This window comes from Tamandua tetradactyla, chromosome 9 (genome assembly GCF_023851605.1).
Source record: "Tamandua tetradactyla isolate mTamTet1 chromosome 9, mTamTet1.pri, whole genome shotgun sequence".
Classification (NCBI taxonomy): Eukaryota; Metazoa; Chordata; class Mammalia; order Pilosa; family Myrmecophagidae; genus Tamandua; species Tamandua tetradactyla.
In genome coordinates, this window is record NC_135335.1 from 9,720,003 (window position 1) to 9,740,247 (window position 20,245).

At 62.6% G+C, this 20,245-nt stretch overlaps 1 protein-coding gene across 5 annotated transcripts; it reads left to right on the top strand.

The window, feature by feature from the left end:
* The first annotated feature begins 376 nt into the window (after positions 1-376).
* Positions 377-18,589, top strand: CDC42BPG (CDC42 binding protein kinase gamma). 5 transcript variants are annotated; one of them, XM_077115804.1, is made up of 37 exons: positions 377-536; positions 3,033-3,124; positions 3,225-3,308; positions 3,670-3,765; positions 4,085-4,233; positions 4,739-4,832; positions 5,070-5,270; positions 5,358-5,606; positions 5,989-6,068; positions 6,825-6,922; positions 7,033-7,113; positions 7,314-7,408; positions 7,512-7,691; positions 7,914-8,006; positions 8,143-8,234; positions 8,311-8,383; positions 8,654-8,760; positions 8,843-8,957; positions 9,217-9,365; positions 9,464-9,552; positions 9,791-9,843; positions 9,937-10,035; positions 10,132-10,191; positions 10,770-10,875; positions 11,193-11,326; positions 11,406-11,545; positions 11,646-11,727; positions 12,118-12,334; positions 13,215-13,277; positions 13,392-13,991; positions 14,645-14,742; positions 14,823-14,907; positions 15,075-15,195; positions 15,362-15,479; positions 15,662-15,785; positions 15,887-15,972; positions 17,410-18,589. In XM_077115804.1, exons 1-37 carry the CDS (start codon positions 377-379, stop codon positions 17,464-17,466), a joined length of 4,620 nt encoding a protein of 1,539 aa, XP_076971919.1. In that variant the 3' UTR covers positions 17,467-18,589. The 5 variants fall into 5 exon arrangements, with proteins under 5 accessions (XP_076971919.1, XP_076971921.1, XP_076971920.1 ...); XM_077115806.1 differs by having other exon boundaries at positions 15,395-15,479; XM_077115805.1 differs by having other exon boundaries at positions 9,940-10,035.
* Positions 18,590-20,245: the final 1,656 nt, after the last annotated feature.

Below are 20,245 nucleotides of genomic sequence, written 5' to 3' on the forward strand. Positions count from 1 at the left end.
GGGCGGTCTTCGGACCACCCCGGGACTTTCTCCTCCTCCACCCCCAACGCACAGACACACGCCCGCCCCGCCCAGGAGTTACTCTCCGGGACCCACCCCCCGATCCCCTGGACTTCCTGGCCGGAGTTGGCACCGCCCCCTCGGGCCTCCGCCCTCCCACCTTCACCTCCAGCCGCGGCTCCCATTGGCCGGCGCGCACCTGCCCGTCCGTCGGGGGCGGAGCGCGGCGCCCAGGTGAGGGCGCGCGGGCGGCTGCCGAGGAAGGTGACAGCGGGGAGGGAGGGTGGGGGGCGGACGCGCGGACGCACGGACGGACGGACAGGCAGGCATGCGGGTGTCCCGGCTCTAGCCCGGGCGCGGGGCTCCGGCCGCAGCCATGGAGCGGCGGCTGCGCGCGCTGGAGCGCCTGGCGCGGGGCGAGGCCGGCGGCGGCCCGGGACTCGACGGCCTCCTGGACTTGCTGCTGGGGCTGCACCAAGAGCTCAGCAGCGCCCCCCTGCGGCGGGAGCGCAACGTGGCGCAGTTCCTGAGCTGGGGTGAGTGGAGGGGGCCGGGCCCGGGCGGGGCGGGAGCGCGGCCCGAGGGACTGGGCGCCGGGACCCTCTCCCACCCCCCCACCCCACCCCGCGCGCTGCAAGCTCACAGAGCGCCCCGCGGGGACTCTTGTCCCCCGGGGGCCGCAGGTCGGTTAGCTCACCCGCACACCTCACACCCACCTACGGGAGACCCTCGTTCAGAGTCACGAGACACCTGTCCCCGCTCCCAGACGCCCCCCTCCCCCAGGGCACATGGGCACAACACACGTCACACAGATGCACGCACAAGCCCTCACTCAGACACACACACAAACTGGTTCCCACGGGCAGACCCAGACGCACGTACACAACACACACCTCACACCCAGAGTCCCCACGGGGCTCATCCCACACACGCAGCAGATCCCCCTGCGTTTCACACCCTGACACGCACATGCCCTCCCTGTCTCCCACCACCCCAGGGACGCGCTGAGCCCATCCAGCTGTGGACCCCCATGCTGCCTGCAGCCCACCTCCCCGGCCCACCCACCCCCACCCCCGCTGGCTGGGACACGCATTCACAGACCTGGAGGGATCACACACTTGCCGACACCCCCTCTGTACACACACACACACACACACACACACACGCGCGCGCGCGCGCACTCTTCCATCTCCCACCACACAAGACCACCTCAGACGGGACTCAGAGCCAACCTCAGCCCCTTTGTGCCAGCCCCTAGCCAGACTCCACGGGGGCTGTTTCTCCAGGCACCGGGGGGCTGCGCCCCTGCCTGGTGACTCATCTGAGCCACCGGGAGTGGCTGGCCTGAGGTGACCCTGAGCCCAGTGTGGGCACTGGCACCAGCCTGAGAGCTCCCTGGTCACGCCCGGCTGGGCCCTGGGGAAGTGGGGGGCGGGGGGAGGTGTGCATGGGGCTGGCCTTGGAGGGTGGAGAGAGGCTGGTGTTTGCCTAGTGGGTGACTAGCGTTCCTGGCACTCTTAAGCTCTGGGCAGGTCCAGGGCCCTGCTTGGCGTGGTTTGGGGGCCTGCTGCCCAGGAGTGCCAGCGAGTTGGCATCCAGCCCCTCTTCCCCGGGCAGGGCTGCTGGACAGAGGGCCTCTGCCCCCGCGTGTTCCCAGGCCTCCTGTGTGTCGTGCGTGTGTGTCGGACAGTGCTGTCATCAGCACCCCCCGGGAGGCCCACGTGCGCATATGTGCTCCTCCCTGCCAGCCTCTGCCTGGGACCCTGGTGTGGGGGCTGCTGTGTTGACAGGTCCCGAGGAAACTCACAGGGTGGTGACTCACTCCTCTCCTGCCCTAGCTTGCCCCTGCTCCTGCCCAGAGCCCCCTATCCTCTGCAGGAAGGTGCAGGGACTGGGCAGCCTGTCCTGGGGACCTAGAACCCCTGGGAGCTGGGCCTCAGTCTGGCTGATGGGATACTGGCCCTTGCCTCAGTTCCCCCCTTGGAAACCCGTGGCTGCTCCACCCCAGTTCCCCGCCCCAGAGCTGGGAGAGAGACAGTTTCTGTAATGAGGTTTCCACCCTGCCCCCGCTGCGGGGGTGCTGCCTGATAAACCTGTGCTGCAGCTCTCTGTCCCACCCCACAGCCCTACCCAGCTGGTAGGGAGTTCACCTCCCGACGGGGGGAAACTGAGGCACAAAGCCAGACCACAGCCGTCTCCAGGCCCTCCTGGTCATTTGCCTCCCTGAGTTTCTAAGACCCTATTCCCTCCCCACCCCAGACCTGTGGGCCTGCCTGGCCTGGGAGGGGCCTGAGGATGGCTGGAGATGCCCCTTTTGGGGTTCTCAGAGTTACTAGAAAGGAGAAGGCTCACGACCAGGAGCAAAGTGCATCCAGGGAGGGGTCGGGCCCCAGAGGCGGTCAGCACTGGAGGGGCTCCTGAGAGCTCACACCCTCAGGTGCCAGCGTCTGGCGCCAGGCAAAGGATTTTTGGCCCTGCTTTTAGTCTCATGAGAACCTGGGCAGACTGGAATCGATTTCGCCCAGGGAGGCCCATGTAGGGAGCCAGAGCCTGGCCGGGCGAATGTCTCACCTGCCCTTCAGGCAGCCCCACGTCTCACCCCCAGCCCCAGACCACCATGCCTGCAGGGTCCCCAGACCAGGGTCACCAGCTCCCGAATGGCAGAGCAATCTCTCTGGGGACAAGGAATGTCACCCGTCCGGTTCCCCCAGACAGGCCTGGCCTGGGCCTGCTAAGGGGCCAAGAACTGGGAGCTGGGGGCGGGAACGGTGCCCCCCACAGTCCCCAGGTGACCTGGCCGGCCAGGGTCAGACCCCAGGTTGGGGTGGACTACATGTCCCATCAGCCTCTGGGGCGGAGGCGGCCTGGGGGCCAGCAGAGCCGGGACCCTCACCTCCCACACACCCACCCTTGGCCAGAGGGCTTCCCCCCCATTCTTGTCTCGTGGGAGTTGCAGCTCCTGGCTTTCCCATGGTGAGAGAGGGTGCCTGGGCCCCCCTCCAGCTCCCTGAGCCCTGCTGTGTTCCCTGCAGCCAGCCCCTTTGTGATGAAGGTGAAGGAGCTGAGGCTGCAGAGAGATGACTTTGAGATCTTGAAAGTGATTGGCCGAGGGGCCTTTGGGGAGGTGAGCAAAGCTCCTGGGAGGGGGTGCAGGGGTGAGGAGGGGGTGGGGGGAGACTTCTCGGCCCAGGCTGGCCTGACCCCAGAGCTCCTCGTGGCTGCAGGTTGCAGTGGTGAGACAAAGGGACAGCGGACAGATTTTTGCCATGAAAATGCTGCACAAGTGGGAGATGCTAAAGAGGGCCGAGGTCAGCGTGGGCTCTGGGGCCTCGGCTAATGGGTGGGGGGAGCTGGGTGCTGCCCATGAGCCAGACCCATGGGGGCATCTGCGGCGGGGAGGGGTCGGCCATCACCACTCAGTGGGGCAGAGGGTGCCAACCCCCCACATCCGCCAGCTCCCTTCTCTCCCTTCCGTGCAATGAGCTTTTTCCGAAACGCCCATTTTCCATATGGGAACAGTGAGGCCCAGGGCCCATAAAGCATGGCTTAAACTCACACAAGGCCCGGGCCATGCATGAGTGCCCAGACTTACGGAGCCTTCCCGAGCTGGCTGGGGGGCTTCCGGGCTCGGATCCCACCTCACCCTTGGCTCCCCCAATCCTGCTGCAGACAGCCTGTTTCCGGGAAGAGCGGGACATCCTGGTGAAGGGGGACAGCCGCTGGGTGACCCAGCTGCACTACGCCTTCCAGGACGAGGAGTACCTGGTGAGGGGGCTCGGCAGGGTTGGAGGGGGCCGCCTGGGGCAGAGAGACAGAGGAGACCCCTGGGGACTGGAGCACCAGGTCCAAGGAGGGGGGGGAGAGAGGGAGGGAGAGAGACCCCCATCAATATATTGGGAGCTCCTGCTGGCTCCTGGCCCGGAGCCCCCTGCTCTGGCTGGGGGCCGGCCACCCCGGGGTGCTGGAAGTCACAGAACCCAGTGGGACCTCTGGGAAGGTGGCAGGGGCAGAGCCCTGGAGCCTAGGGTCGGTCCCTACCCTTTCTCCCAGCCTGAGTCTCGCCCCCCACCCCCGTCCCCCCCAGTACCTGGTGATGGACTACTACGCCGGCGGGGACCTCCTCACACTGCTGAGCCGCTTTGAGGACCGCCTCCCGCCCGAGCTGGCCCAGTTCTACCTGGCTGAGATGGTGCTGGCCATCCACTCGCTACACCAGCTGGGCTACGTCCACAGGTGCAGACCCTCCCAGCCCCACTAACAGCTGTGGGGATCAGCGGCCAGTTCCCCAGCGTTCCCACGTGCCCGGCACCATGCTGGCTGCTCGGGGGCACGATTCCTTATTTTGCTCCCCAGGCCACGGGGCTGCTACAGCCCCATTGTTCAAAGGAGGAAGTCTAGGGCTCAGCACCCGGAAAGCACCCGGCTTGGGGGAGGCCCAGCCGTGGTTGCCCTGGGGAGGTTCACTCCTGTTTCCCCCCACGACATACCCGGTGTCTCCCAGGGTGGTCCTTAGGGGTCCTTTCCTCGTTCGGGCCACTCTCTTCCCTCTCGGGACCCAGGAGGCCTGGCCACCAGCCTTCTCCCGTCTCGCACACACCCACGGGCACTGCTCACGTGTGCTCGCAGGAACCCGTGTGAGCACACGTCCACTGGTGCATGCCCCCCCCACGCGGGTGCAGTGGGCGTGCAAACGTGTACCTCACGCATAGGTCAAGCCCCTCCCTCCTCCCGCCCTCAGGGACGTCAAGCCGGACAATGTCCTACTGGACGTGAACGGGCATATCCGCCTGGCCGACTTCGGCTCCTGCCTGCATCTCAACAACAGCGGCATGGTAACCCGTCCCAGTGGCCGGGGCGGGGGCAGCAGGCCGGCTGAGCTCCCAGGGGAATGGAGGGCCGGGCCCTAGGCCCTGGGGTAGAGGTGGGCGCAGGCTGGCCAATCCCTAGGGGAGTGGGGATCCCCAGGTCCCAGGGGAGTAGTCAGCCAGGCCCTAGGGGAGCGGGGGAGTGGGGGTGCCAGGCCTGGACGAGGGGGGGCCTCCTGGAGTCATCAGCAGCACGTCCCACAGGTGGACTCGTCGGTGGCGGTAGGGACACCCGACTACATCTCCCCCGAGGTCCTGCAGGCCATGGAAGAGGGCAAGGGCCACTACGGGCCACAGTGCGACTGGTGGTCCCTGGGAGTCTGTGCCTATGAGCTGCTCTTCGGAGAGACGCCCTTCTACGCGGAGTCCCTGGTGGAAACTTATGGCAAAATCATGAACCACGAGGTCCGGCCTCCGGGCCCCCCGGGTGATGGGGAGGGCAGTGGAGGGAACGTTCCCCACAACCCACCCACGCCCCTCCCCGCCTTGCAGGACCACCTGCAGTTTCCCCCGGATGTGCCCGATGTGCCAGCCAGTGCTCGAGACCTGATCCGCCAGCTGCTGTGCCACCAGGAGGAACGGCTGGGATGCGGTGGGCTGGACGACTTCCGGAACCATCCGTTCTTTGAAGGGGTGGACTGGGAGCGGCTGGCGGTCAGCACGGCGCCCTACATCCCCGAAATCCGTGGGCCCCTGGACACCTCCAACTTCGACGTGGATGACGACACCCTCAACCACCCTGTGAGTGGCCGGTCCCACCGCCCCTTCCAGAAGCTCCCCCAGGGCAGCTGCTGGGCAGGGGACGAGGGCTCTGGACCCCGGGAGGCTCAAGGGAGTTATGATTCCCCCTGCAGCTCGGCCAGACTGAGGTGAGTGGTACCCAGTGAAGGTCCTTTGACCTCAAATGTCATCCTATTACCAGAATGCATGCAAGGAATAAAACCTCCTGTAACTTTTGGGGTCTGGTCATCTCAAGGACTTGAGGGAGTTGGGGTCTCTTCTCCCCTGGTCCCCACCTGGGCAGGGTGAGGTCATCAGGCCAGTCCCAGGGAGCCTCCTGGGTTCTCGGGACTCAGCCTTGAGCTGTGGCTGTTGGTTGACTCTCCTTTCCCTCCTCCTGCAGGGGACACTGCCACCGCCCTCCCACGGGGCCTTCTCGGGTCACCACCTGCCGTTCGTGGGCTTTACCTACACCTCGAGCAGGTGAGCCTGGTCCTCACCCCCTGCATCTTGAGTCTCACCAGGTGGGAAGCTGGGGGCCACTAGGACCCTAGGAAGGGGCTGGCGGCCCATGCCGTCCCTGCATTTGGGTAGTATGAGCTCCCAGGAGGATGACCCCCACGTCCACCCCCTTGCCACCATTTGGCCCTCATGGCACCTTCCATGGGAAGTCAAGAGTGTCCTGGCTAAAGCCTCACTTGGAGCCTCTGTGAAGGGACCTCTGCCTGGTCCCTATGCACGGGGCTGGCTGAGACCACAGCGGGGTCCTGGGTGAGGAGGGGCTTCCAAGGTATAAGGAAAGGTATCTGGTCTGCACTCATTGAGTGCCTACTATCTACCAAGATAGCTGGTATCCCTGTCACTGAGTCCTCTTGACAGCCTTTGAAGAGGCCCTGTTACCACCTCCATTTTCCTGTGGGGAAACTGAGGCTCAGCTAGGTGAAGTGACAGTTGAGGGTCACACAGCCGTAAGGGCCAGGCCTGGGACTTGAACTTGTGCCCTGGAGCCCCTGCCCTGTGCTGCCACCCTGGTGCCAGCTGGGCATCCCTGAGGGCAGGCAGTACTCCAGTTTGTTTCCCCTCTCAGCACAGAGCCCATGAGTGGGCACGGGGCTGGTAAACGCAGTGGGTGTTTCTCAGATTCTTAGATGAATGAATGATTGGATGGAGGCTGGAGGAGGCTTTAGGGGAGTGGGATTTCTGCCAGGTTGTGTCACCCCTGCTCCCTTCCTGCCCCAGCCCTGGGCCTGAAAGCAGCTCCGAGCTGCTGGCTGCCCTGGAGCAGAAGCTCTCCTGTCTGGAGCAGGAGAAGGCGGAGCTGAGCCGGAAGCTACAAGGTACAGGGAAGTGTGCTGTGCCTGGGCTGGGCAGGGCTAGGTGCGTCTGGCCCTGGGGACTCCTGCTGCAGGGCTGGCTACTGACCTATGGGGGTCCCCTCCCTGGCCAGAGGCTCTGCAGACACCCTCAGACCATCGGGAGCTGGAGCAGCTACAGGAGGAAGTGCAGACTCTACGGGAGAGGCTGTCAGGTATTCCTCCTCCCCTGTCCCTGCTCTGTACATGCTGTGCAACTATGGGGAAGTATCTTAACCTCTCTGGGCCTGCATGTGGCAAATGGCGAGAAAGTCCATCCCCGGGCCGAGACGGGGCTCTATGAGGTCCTGTCCATGGAGGGCTGGCTGAGGCTGGGTGCCATCTGGGCATGAGTCTCAGTGGCTATTCCTGGCAGAGACACCGAGAGATAGCAAGGCCTCCTTATGTCAGACGGATGGGGCCCCAAGCCAGGACAGCGTGCTACGACAGGAGAGAGACCAGCTCCGGCAGGTGAGGGCCATGGAGGGGGGGGACGGCGTGGCCCAGAGCTCCCTGGTGAAGGGCTCTGTGCCCTGACCCCGTCCTTGTCCCCCCTGCCCACTCTGACTCCCAGGAGCTGACTGAGGCTCAGGCCAGGCTGCGGGCACAGGAGCAGGTGCTCCGCGGGGCCCAGGGGGAGCAGGAGGAGCTGCTCCGGAGGCTGCAGGAAGCCCAGGAGAGAGAGGCAGCCATGGCCAGCCAGACCCAGGCCCTGGACTCCCAGCTAGAGGAAGCCCAGGGGGCCCAGAGTGAGGTAGGTGATGGGTGGGCAGGGAGAGCAGGGGGACCCTGCCTCTTTGACCCCCACCGGGGCTGGCACTGGCCTGAGCAAGGGGATGGGGGCTTAGGATCGGACAGGCGAGACCAGGGGGCCTCCCCACTCCCAGCGTGGCTGGCAGAGTCTATAGCAAGATGGGGGAGCAGGGGTCGGGGTGGGCAAGGCCAGCACTGGTTTCCCATCTGCACCCTGTCACAGCTGGAGGCCCAGGTGGCCGCCCTGAGCAGGGAGGTGACGTGGCTCCAGCGACAGCAGGAACAGGGCCTGGAGAAGGCGCCCTCCCGGGGCAAGGTAGTGAGTCTTACGTCCTTGCCAAGGGGTGCCTCCCTTAGCCTGATCTGTCTTGGGGCCTTCCAGGCCGTTGTCCCGGGGGTGGGGTGGGCCGTGGCCTCTCGGGTCTCTGCCCTGACCCCTCTATGTCTTCAAGCCCATCCACGCGGCCTCTGAGACCAACGGCATGGGACCGCCTGGGGACGGGCCGCAGGAAGCCCAGCCGAGGAAGGAGGTGGCCTCCCTCAGGTGAGCCGGGCAGCCGAGCCTGGGCAGGGCTGTGGGCCTGAGCTGGGGGTCACCGCCTCGTCCTGCCTCTCCCCAGGCCGAACGGGAATGAAGATGCCCTGTGCCGGCTGCAGGAGGAGAACCGAAGGCTGAGTCAGGAGCAGAAGCGGGTGAGCGGGGGAAAGCAGCGGGCAGGATGGACAGCTGGACAGAGCGGGTGGGAGTGGGGAGCCAGCAGGGCGAGGGCTGGTGGGGGCCCTGGGGCAGGCTGACACCCTACCCCCTACCGTGGCTCCCCAGTTGCTGGGTGAGCAAGGGGGACAGACGTAGGGCTCAGAGGGGCTGTGGAGACAGGAGAGCTGGCAGGACGGCTGGGGCCACCGGCGTCCCCAGGGCCTGACCCACCCACCCTGTACCTTCCCTCCCCGCCCCCCCCCCAGCTGGCAGAAGAGCTGGAGCGCCAGCAGCAGACTAAGCAGCGGCTGGAAGGCAAGCGGCAGGAGACGGAGAGCAACTGGGAGGCCCAGATCGCCGACATCCTCAGCTGGTGGGCGCCCGGTGGGCTGGGGTCTGGGCCTGGGTGGGGCTGAGGACCCAGCCCTGAGCCCAAAGCCCCCCTTCCCAACCAGGGTGAACGATGAGAAGGTCTCGAGGGGTTACCTGCAGGCCCTGGCCACAAAGATGGCCGAGGAGCTGGAGTCCTTGCGGAACGCGGGCACTCAGACACTCCAGGCCCGGCCGCTGGTGAGTTCCAGAAACACCCCAGGAGGCTGGGGCTGGGGGGAGGGAGTGTGGCCAGTAGCCTCGTTCCACGGTGGGGGTGGGTCATTGAGCTCACGGAAGGTCTGGGGCCGGCCTAAGTTCCACGCGGGTCAGTGGCAGAACTGGGGCTTGCAGCCCGGCCCAGTGAGCCATGGGCATAGCGGGGTCCAGTGGGAGGGGGGCCTTGAAGGCAGCGGGGCCCAGAGAGCATCATACGTTGGGGCGGGGGGGGGTACCCCAGGACCACCAGTGGAAGGCGCGGCGGCTGCAGAAGATGGAGGCCTCAGCCAGGCTGGAGCTGCAGTCGGCGCTGGAGGCCGAGATCCGGGCTAAGCAGGGCCTGCAGGAGCGGCTGACGCAGGTGCAGGAGGCCCAGCTGCAGACCGAGAGGTGGGGGCTGCGTGGGCGCGTGGCGGGGGACCCTGGGGCCCGTGGGGAGGGCTGTGGCAGGCACCCATCCACCCCTACCCCACCCCGTTCTCCCCCAGACGCCTGCAGGAGGCCGAGCAGCAGAACCAGAGTCTGCAGCAGGAGCTGGCCGCGCTGCAGGAGGAGCTGCGGGCCCGCGGGTCAGGGGGTGAGTGGCTGTCTGCCCACCCACCCTGGAGCACCCGGTCCCACCCCCACCCCGCCCCTACGGGAGACTGTTCCCGACCCTGCCACTCGCCCACCATCTGTTCGCTAGCCCTACCAAGCACCTGCTGAGTGTCAGGATTTACTGAGGGGGAAACAAGACCCCCGCTGGCTCCTGGTTCCTCAGGGACAAGTATTAGGGCCCACCCCAGCCCCCAGTGACCCCTGCCCTGTGATTACAGATGCCAAGCCCTCCAACTCCCTGATTCCCTTCCTGTCCTTCTGGAGCTCAGAGGTAAGAAGCAGGTAGGGGGAAGCTGGCCGGGGAGGAGCCCTGCGCAGGGGCTCAGCAGCCTTGACTTTGTGCCCCCCATCCTGCCATCCCCAGAAGGATTCCACCAGGGACGCTGGCATCTCAGGAGAAGCCCTGAGACCTGGGGTGGAGCCAGAACTGAGACCAGAGGGCCGCCGCAGCCTGCGCATGGGGGTGAGGCCAGCGGGCGCCCTGGAGTTAGGGTGTCGGGGTGGGGGGGCCGGGTCACCCCTGACCCTGCACCCCTGTCACCTGTCCCCCTCCCCACAGGCTGGGTTCCCCAGAGCACCTGCTGTTCCCACAAGCCCCACGGAAGGGCCTCCTGCTAAGGTAAGTGCCTTGAGGAACGAGATGGCTGGGGGTGCCTGTCGCTCTGCCAGGTTTCCAAGGGGGTGGTTGGGTCCCTCCAAATGCCTGTCCTGGGGGGGCCGCCTGGCTCTCCTCTCCAGGTGCCTTCTGCCCATCACGCCCAGCAGACCTTGTGGGGAGTGGCCACAGCAACACAGTACTGCCTGAGACTTGCTGGAGCCCAAGCTTGTCTGACACCAGGGTGTCATGGGCCGGGCTGGGGTGGGGTGGGGTAGTCAGACTTGAGGCAGGGGCCTTGGGAGGCGTGGCCAGGCTTGGGGGCTTGGTCAGACCTGGTGGCCTAGTCCAGCCTGGCAGCCTGGTCCAGCTTGTGGGCGTGGTCTGGCCTGTGGGCATGGCCAGGTCTTGGGAGGTATTGTCAGTCCTGGCGGCCTGGTCTAGCCTATGGGTGTGGCTGGGCATGTGGGCATGGCCAGGCGTGTGGGCGTGGCCAGGTCTTGGAAGGTGTTGTCAGTCCTGGTGGCCTGGTCCAGCCTGTGGGCGTGGCTGAGCCTGTGGGCGTGGCCAGGCCTGGGATAATGGCCTGTCTCACCTCCCAGCCGGGTTCCCACACCCTGCGCCCCCGGAGCTTCCCATCCCTCACCAAGTGCCTCCGCTGCACCTCGCTGATGCTGGGCCTGAGCCGCCAGGGCCTGGGCTGTGATGGTGAGCACCCCCACTCCTCCCACCCCACCCCCAGCCCTGGAATTGGTAGGGGGAGAGGGGTGGAGCGGCGCATGTGGAGGGGCTTCCAATACAGCCAGGCACTTTCTCTCAACCCAGGGTCACTGGCACCCGCTGCTCCACCTCTCCCCCTGCTCAGTCTTTCTGTTGCTCTTTTCTCACTTGATGGGGAACAGGTGACCCTGGAGAACCACCCTGGCCTGAGGGCAGCTGGGGTGGGAGTACCCAGAGACCCAGGCCTGGTGATGCTGGGCTCTCCCACCCAACTGCACACCATCCGGCCTCTCCCTCTCCCACAGCCTGCGGCTACTTCTGTCACTCAGCTTGTGCCCCACAGGCCCCGCCCTGCCCCGTACCCCCCGACTTGCGCCGCACAGCTCTGGGGGTGCACCCCGAAACGGGCACGGGCACTGCCTACGAAGGCTTCCTGTCGGTGAGCTGGGGTGGTGATGGGGAAGGGGAAGGGGGAGCTGTGGGCCTGCCCTGGCCCTACCATGTTCCCCCTCACCCAGGTACCCCGGCCCTCCGGTGTCCGCCGTGGCTGGCAGCGGGTGTTCGCTGCGCTCAGCGACTCACGCCTGCTGCTGTTTGATGCCCCTGACCCACGGCTCAGCCCAGCCCCCGGGGCCCTGCTGCAGGCCCTGGATCTGAGGTGGGTGCCAGGCAGTGGCCTGGGGCAAGAGACTTGGGGTGGGGGAAAGGGGTGTGGCCAGGGGCCGAGCAACCTCTGACCTGTTCCCTGGACATCCCAGGGATCCCCAGTTCTCAGCCACCCCTGTCCGGGCCTCTGATGTCATTCACGCCCAATCCAGGGACCTGCCACGCATCTTCAGAGTGAGTGCCTGGGGCTGTCCGGGCAGGTTGCCCCCTCCCCCGCCCCCCTATGCTATCTGCTCTGGCCACTTTTCTCCATTCTCATCATGCAGCTTCCTCGCCTCTCTCTCTGGCCCCTGCGTCTCCTCTCTGCACCCTGAAGCCGCAGTGAGCTTTTCCACGCATGGGTTTGGCCACAACCCTTCTCCCTTGGGCTACTCTGTCCTGTGGCCTCAAGGTTCCAGGGAGCCGACTCCACTGTCTTCTCCAGCCTCTCTGTTCCCTGCTTCCGCCAGTCCCAAGCACACCTTCCTCTTGGTCCCTGCACATCCTGTTCCCGCTCCCTGGAACTGCCACCTCTCCCCTCCCGGGCCCCTCACCCACCTCGACTGACCTGGTCCCTGCCTGCAGGTGACAGCGTCCCAGCTGACCGTGCCGCCCACCACGGGCACCGTGCTGCTGCTGGCGGAGAACGAGGGGGAGCGGGAGCGCTGGCTGCAGGTGCTGGGCGAACTGCAGCAGCTGCTGCTGGAGGCGCGGCCCCGACCCCGGCCCGTGTACTCGCTCAAGGAGGCTTATGACAACGGGCTGCCACTGCTGCCCCACACGCTGTGCGCCGCCATCCTCGGTAAGCCGCCCGCCGGGGGCCACCGCCTGGGCAGGGTCGGGGCACCCGTGGTTGCCCTCCCCACACATGCATCCTCCACGACCTCCCTCGGTGCAGAGCCGTGCAAGGGGCCCTGGGCCGGGAGAGGGGGCCGGCCTTCTCATCACTCCGTGGCTCTAAGCCTCAGTTTCTCCTTTTTCTAAAAGAGACTCTCAAGGGGAGGGGAAAGGCTTTAGGAACAGTTGAATGAGGCTTCCGGTCCTGGCTCTTCCCGCCAACTAGGTGACCGGGACCCCGGCAGGGGCTGCCATGGGGTCACCTGGGTTCAGGCCAGGAGCAGTGTCCAGTGCGGTCTCCATACTTGACCGCTGGGAAAGAAAGGAACAGAAGTCATGTTCCTTGGCTTCTGCTTGGGCCCCGGGCCAGCCCCTGCTCTCGGCCAGCTGGAACCACTTCCTGTCATCTCTCGGGGCAGGAGCCACCAGAGAGAGTGCATGGGGCCCTGGGGCCCTGTGCCAGCTGGGAGCCAGCGGGGAGAAGGGCATATACTGAGCAGGGACCACTGTGGACCAGCAGCCCTGCTTAACTCCCTCCCTGCACCGTTTCATCTCTTCCTGCGGCAGCTCTCTAAGAAAGGTGCTGTCACTGCTCCCCTTACAAGGGGAAACTGAGGCTCAGAGAGGGAACGGGACTTACTTGAAACCTGCCCCCAGCCCATGTTAGTGTACTTCTCACCCATGAAAGCCAGTGCGGACTCTGGGAGAGAAGAGTCCAGCAATGCAGATGAAGACATCTGCTGTCTCAATTTGCTCAAATAAAAGTGGGGCTCAGCAAAAGCAGGTGGTCTGCCCCGTCTCCCCGCCGCTGAACGGCCCTCTGACCCCTGACCCTCCCCCATCAGACCAGGAGCGGCTTGCCCTGGGCACAGAGGAGGGACTGTTTGTGATTCACCTGCACAGCAACGGTACATGCCAAGGCCGGGCCTGGGTGGGGGACGTGCCCAGAGGACAGAGGAGGATGGGCACAGGGCTGCTCCTTGCCACCTCCTGGTGACGCCCTCCCTTCTCCAACCTTGCAGACGTCTTCCAGGTGGGCGAGTGCCGGCGGGTACAGCGACTGGCCGTGAGCCCCACCGCGGGCCTGCTCATTGTGCTTTGCGGCCGCGGCCCCAGCGTGCGCCTCTTTGCCCTGGCTGAGCTGGAGAGCACGGATGTGGCAGGCGCCAAGATCCCCGAGTCCCGAGGCTGCCAGGCCTTGGCAGCTGGGCGCATCCTGCAGGCCCGTACCCCTGTGCTCTGCGTCGCTGTCAAGCGCCAGGTGCTGTGCTACCAGCTGGGGCCGGGCCCAGGGCCCTGGCAGCGTCGCATCCGTGAACTGCAGGCACCTGCTCCCGTGCAGAGCCTGGGGCTACTGGGTGACCGGCTGTGCGTGGGTGCGGCCGGAGCCTTTGCCCTCTACCCGCTGCTCAACGAGGCTGCGCCCTTAGTGCTGGGGGCTGGGCTGGTGCCTGAGGAGCTGCCACCATCCCGTGGGGGCCTGGGCGAGGCGCTGGGTGCCATCGAGCTCAGCCTCAGTGAGTTCCTGCTGCTTTTTGCCACTGCTGGGGTCTACGTGGATAGCGCTGGCCGCAAGTCTCGTGGCCATGAGCTGCTGTGGCCAGCAGCCCCCATGGGCTGGGGTAAGGCCTGTGAAGGGCAGGGCTGGGTGGGGTCAGGCTGGGATGGGGTGGAGGAAGGAGGTAGGGTGCTGCCCAACACCCCGAGCTTGGCTATGGAGTCCTACCCCAGGGGAGCACACCCCAGGGGGTTTGACTGTTTGGGGAGTGAGGTGGATTCACAAATAACTGATGTGAGGGGGTAAGGGCTGGAAGAGAGGGAAAGAGCTCTGTTCATGAGCAGCACTCCTCCTCTGGTGGGGCCTGGGAGTTGAAGGGAGCACAGAACTGCTGGACCCAGGCTGCCCGGGTCCAGTTCCAGCTTTCACTCACCAGCTGGTTGACCCAGAGTATTAGGGAGGCCTTGGGGTTTCTGTATCCTCATCTGTGAGTTGGGGGTGGGGGGATGACCTATTCAGAGGTGTTTGAGAGTTAAGAAGAGACAGGTGATGAGTTGGGAACCATGCCCTAAGTTAGGGACCGCTCCATGATTGTAATTTTTGATGGATTATGAAGGTCGGGTAGAGCAACCAGTAGTTTATAGAGGAAGGACCTGTGTGTGGACCCTGGAGTGGCAGGATACGGGATGTGCCCTGGGGTACAGAGGAAGAAACCGGCTCAGAGACGAGCTTGACTGGCCCAAGGCTGCACAGCACAGGCAGTTTCCTGCCCTGCAGGTTATGCAGCCCCCTACCTGACAGTGTTCAGCGAGAACGCCATCAATGTGTTTGACGTCAGGAGAGCAGAATGGGTACAGACCGTGGCGCTCAAGAAGGTGAGGGCTGGTCCTTACCCCTTGGGCTGGGTGGGGGTGGGGGGTCCTGGCGTGACTGCCGTGCCTGCTGCCACCCGTAGGTGCGAGCCCTGAACCTAGAGGGCTCCCTTTTCCTCTACGGCACCGAGAAGGTCCGCCTGACCTACCTCAGGAACCAGCTGGCAGGTGAGGGACTGTGTGCGTGTGTACAGTGGGCAAGTGAGGTGTGGGCAAGTGAGCGTTCAACCTGGGTGCGTTCACCTGTGCACACGTCTGTACTGGGACCGGGAGCGCCAGCTGACGGGGACCCCGGGGTCTCCTGAGCACCGCCCAGCTCTCTGCCCCTCCCATAGAGAAGGACGAGTTCGACATCCCCGACCTCACAGACAACAGCCGGCGCCAGCTGTTCCGCTCCAAGAGCAAGCGCCGCTTCTTCTTCCGCGTGTCGGAACAGCAGCGGCAGCAGCGGCGCAGGTGCGCGTGCGCAGTGCGCATCTTCGGCTGGGCGGGGCCTCCTCCTGCTCCTGGGGGTGGGACCCCAGCGCAGGACCGCCCCGAGGGGGAGGGGGCTCAGCCTCGGAGTCGGTGGGGGAGGTGCCTCCCCTACCGCCCCCGTCCCTCTTACCCCCTCCACGCGTAGGGAGATGCTGAAGGACCCCTTCGTGCGCTCCAGGTTCATCTCGTCGCCGTCCAACTTCAACCACCTGGTGCACGTGGGCCCTACTGAGGGGCGGCCCGGTGCCAAGGACCTGCCCCCAGTGAGTCCAATGGAGCCAATCACAAGCCGCCCCTCCGTGAGGCGGAGCCAATCGCAGGCGTGCTTAGAGCTCTCTAGCCAATCGCAGGCCGGGGGGGGTCTGAGGCCGGAGGCGTCTCTCTGGTGCTGGGGGCGGGGCGGGGTGCAGGTGTCTGACCTCCCCGCCTCCGCTGTCCCCTACAGGCCCGGGAGGAGAAGGGCCGGGGCGTCCGCAGCTCCGGCCCTCAGCGGCCGCACAGTTTCTCCGAGGCCTCCCGGCGCCCAGCCTCCGTGGGCAGCGACGGCCTTGATGGAGACACGGACCCCAGTAAGGGCAGCCCCGCGGCCTTCCCCCGGGTGCCTACCCCCTTTGGACCCAGCAAATACTGACGGTGGCGCTTTTATTCCCTCGTCCTGCCCCTGGAGCAGCCAAGAGGAAACCTCGGACGTCTCTGTCCAGCGAGTCGGTGTCCTGCCCCCAGGGATCTCTGAGCCCTGCAGCCTCCCAATTACAGGTGAGCCCCGGGGGGTTCGACCACCCGCCCGCCCCCCCCCCCGCCCCCCCCCCCAGCAGGCACCAGGGACCAAGCTGACCCTTGCAGCCCCTAAGCCATGCAGCCCCTTGTTTTCCATCTACCCAATTTATTTCACCCTTTGTCCCTCCTATTATTTATTTATTATCCTTGTTTTTTATCATCTGTCTATACCCTGGATATAAGGAGCATCAGGCACAAAGTTTTCACAATCACACAGTCACATTGTAAAAGTTGTATCTTTATACAATCGTCTTCAAGAATCAAGGCTACTGGAACGCAGCTCTACAGTTTCAGGCACTTCCTTCCGGCTACTCCACTATACCATAAACTAAAAAGGGATATTTCTATAATGCATAAGAATAACTTCCAGGATAATCTTTCCACTCTGTTTGAAATCTCTGAACCACTGAAACTTTGTCACATTTCTGTCTTCCCCCTTTTGGACAAGAGGCTTTTTTTCTCAATCTCTTGATACCGGCCCCGGCTCATCCCGGGAGTCCTGTTCCACGTTGCCAGGGAAGTTTACACCCCTGGGAGTCATGTCCCATGTAGAGGGGAGGGCAGTGAGTTCACCTGCTGCATTGGGAGCCTTGTTTCTGATTATCCCAGCTGCGTGGCCCCGGGAGAGGTGCGCGGCCTCTCTGAACTTCCTCTGCTGTTAAATGAGGTTTTTCCTGCAAGGCTTGTGGGAAATGATCCTGCCTGGCCCACGGTGGGGACTCCCCAGGAGGGCAGCCCTTTGGATTTGTAACAGATGCCCGGACTGTGGGCAGGGGGTTGCCAGAAGAGAGAGCGGTCCATTCTGGCCTGGGACTGAAGATTTAATTGAAGCTGGAAAGGCTCCTACTTAACCTCCAGCTGCAGCTCCAGCTGCTCTTTCCTATACCCCCTCCAGCCACTCCAGGCCACTCCCAGGCCCCCCAGCCTTGCTCCCAGGCTTTCATACTCAGGCTTTTGTCGCAGCTAGTTCCCCTTGCTTCGAATGCCCTTCTTTGTCCTCAACCTGATCAAGTTCTCAACATTGTGCCACTATCCCCTCCTGCAAAGAAACCCTCCTGGCTGCCTGGTCAGGTGGTCACTGCCCTGCAGGGGTTCTGTGAGCGCTTTGCTCAATGCTCCTGGCTGAGCTGCAGATGTCCATCTGGGAGCCCCGTCTTCCTCCCTTAACAGTGGGCTCCTTGCTGTTGGATTCAGGGTTCTCCTGCCCAGAGTAAAACCTGAATGGTGGCGAGAACAGATGGGGACTTTGAGTTGGTCTCCAGTGTTGCAATGGGGGTTTCCGCTGGCTTCTCCCAGTGATTCATATCACCCCGTGTGCACACATCCCTCACATCCCACCACCTCCAAGAGCCCTGCTTCTGGAAGGCACCAAGCTGGTGAGCAAAGTCTCCTGCCTGCCTTCTCTTCCCTCTTCAGGTCTCAGAAAGGCCCCGGAGCCTTCCTCCAGCCCCAGAATCTGAGAGCAGCCCTTAACACCCTCTGGCAGGGCCCACCCCAATCCCGGGACAGAGAGACAGGAGAGGACAAAGAACTCAACAAATGCCACACTCCGGCTGGTCCAGGGCATGTGGAAATTCGGAACTCAGGGAGGGCCCAGGCAGGCAGCAACGGGAGGCTTGCCTGGGCTCCCAGGCCTTGGGGCTTCTGGTGCCCAGCTGTCATCCTGCCTTCCTTTTCTCGTCCCAGCCCAGCCTCTGCCAGACACTGGGCATAGGATGGCCCCCTTTCTACTGCCTAGGCCGTTCTGCCCTGATTTCCCGGAATGAGTGTGTCAAAGCTCTGATTCCTAGTGCCAAACCCTAGGAGGCTTGTAAGGAAGAGTGAGAAAAAGGGATACAGAAGGACTAGGTCCCTGGGGGCAGATCTGGGGTCTTGGCTGCCTGTCGGGTCCCCTAGCTGAGGCCAAGATGGGCATGTCCAGGTCTCTGCTCAGCCTCAGGGTGAGCAAGGCAGGCCCTGGTCCAAAGGAAAGGAGGCTGGAGAAGGTGAGAGAGGCTATGGGGAGGGAAGCAGGTGGAAGAGCAGGTGATGTGGAGTGATTGTAGGGAGATGGGAATGATTCAGAGGAGGAGAGAGGGATAAAGGGGGAGCAGTGAAGAAGAGGAGAGAAGGGCAAAAGGACAGGAAAGGAGGGGAGAGGGACCTGGGAGGGGAACGTAGGACCCATGGATCCTTTCCTTCTGGGGGTAGGGAGGGCTCAGTGAGCAGAACCAATCTAATGCCCAGGCATGAAGGTAATTCCTAGGCAGGGATGGGATGGGATGGGGAGGTGTGGGTATTTATAAGGGTTCCTTAGTGGGAAGGAGGGCACCTGTGGGGATCACTGGAAGGTCTCCGGGCACACTCTGGCCCTTCCCAGAAAGGAGGGTCCTTTCTCTTGAAGCTTCAACCCACTGTGTATTAGGGGACCCTACGAGGGCAATTTATTATTGATCACAGTCATTATTATTATTATATTACTATTTTTATTAAACCTCCCCCTACTAAAGCGTGGGGGGCAAAATTAAGTATTTATCTCCTTAAATGCCACATTCTCAGAAGGAATCGACTGATGCTCTGTCAGGTGGCAAGAAACCAATAAAGACGGCTTTGTAAACTCCTGGTCTTCCCCACCTGGATCTATCCCCCTGGGGTTCGGGGGCTGGAGAGGGAGTGGGGGGCAGCAGGCATAGTTAAAGACCTTCCCTGCTCTTTCAGGAGTTAGATGACACGCTCACACGGGGTAACTGAGGAGAGTTTAATGATCGGGACGGTTGACAAAAGTGTAGGCAGCATTCAGGGGACCTAGCAAGGAGGAGTGCTGCACCCAGAGCTCTAAGCAGCAATGGGGAGCCATTCGCCACCCCCAGGCTGGCCAGGAAGGACAAGGCAGTGGTGTTACCTGGCTGGAGCTGTGACTTCCGGGAGAACTCAGCCATGGACGAGCAGGAGGCATCCCAGGAAAAAAAATGATTTGACTTCATTCGACTCTCTCCTTCATATCTCTCACCCACCTTGTCCAAACCCAACCAGCCAGCACAGGGCCTGAGAACCCAGTTACTGCAGATCGCTGCAGGCAGTGAGGACACGGGATGCAGAGGGCTAGAAGTGGGTCTGGAGGCACACAAAGGCATCCAGCACCCCGCTGTCCCTTCCAGGCCAGGCTGCTGAACTCTAAATGGCTTACTTTTATTTTTAAAAAAGAAAGATCTCAAATCAAAACCGAAAGGGATCTAGAGAAAGAAGAAACTAACCCCAAAGTGAGCAGAAGAAAGAAAAAAAATCTGAGCAGAGACAAGTGACATAAGAGAAATTAAAAAAAAACAATAGGATCAAAAAAACCAAAAGTTGGTTCTTTGAAAAAAAAATCAATGAACCTTTAGCTAGACTGACAAAAAAAAAAGAGCAAGGGCACAAATAACTAAAATCAGAAATGAAAAGGGGGGCATACTACCAACCCCACAGAAATAAAAAGGACTATAAGATGACACTGTGAACAAGTACGCTAACCAATTAGGTAGCCCAGATAAAATGGACAAATTCCCAGAAACACACAAACTACCCAGACTGATTCAAGAAAAAATAGATCCTACAAACTATTAATTAGTAAAGACACTGAATCCAATCCAAAGTTTCCCAACAAAGGAAAGCCCAGGACCAAATGGTTTCACAGGTGAATCTTAGCTGACATTTGAACATGAATTAGCACCAACCTTGCTCAAACTCCTCCAAACAATTTTAAAGGAGAGGGAACACCTCCTGACTCATTCTAAGAGGCCAACATCACTCTCGTAACAACGCCGGGTAAAGACACCACAAGAAAAGAAAATTACAGACCAATATCCCTTATAAATATAGATGCAGAGCTGTAATTCTTAAATATAGGTGCAGAAATCCTCAACAAAATACTAGCCAACTGAATCAGCACGTGGAAAGAATTATATACCACAATCAATGGGATTTATCCCAGGTGTGCAAGGTTGGTGAAAGGTTTAGGAGGCAAAAGGGTGAGAAAGAAGGAGGGTAGACCGGGAAATTTAAAGTGGGGGTGGGAGTGGGGGTTATTTCTGTGCTCCCGGGCAGAGCTCACCAAACCCAAGATGGAGGGAGGTGAGTGCACGCGTGGGCTTCGGCGGGGGCAGCTTTTAAGGATGGAGGTCACGTGACGTCTGGAAGGGGCAGTGCATTAGTTCCAGAAGTCATGTTGGGAGGGGCGACACAGCCTCCGCAGCTCAAGATGCAGTGCCCTTCCCCAATCCCCCGACCTAACATT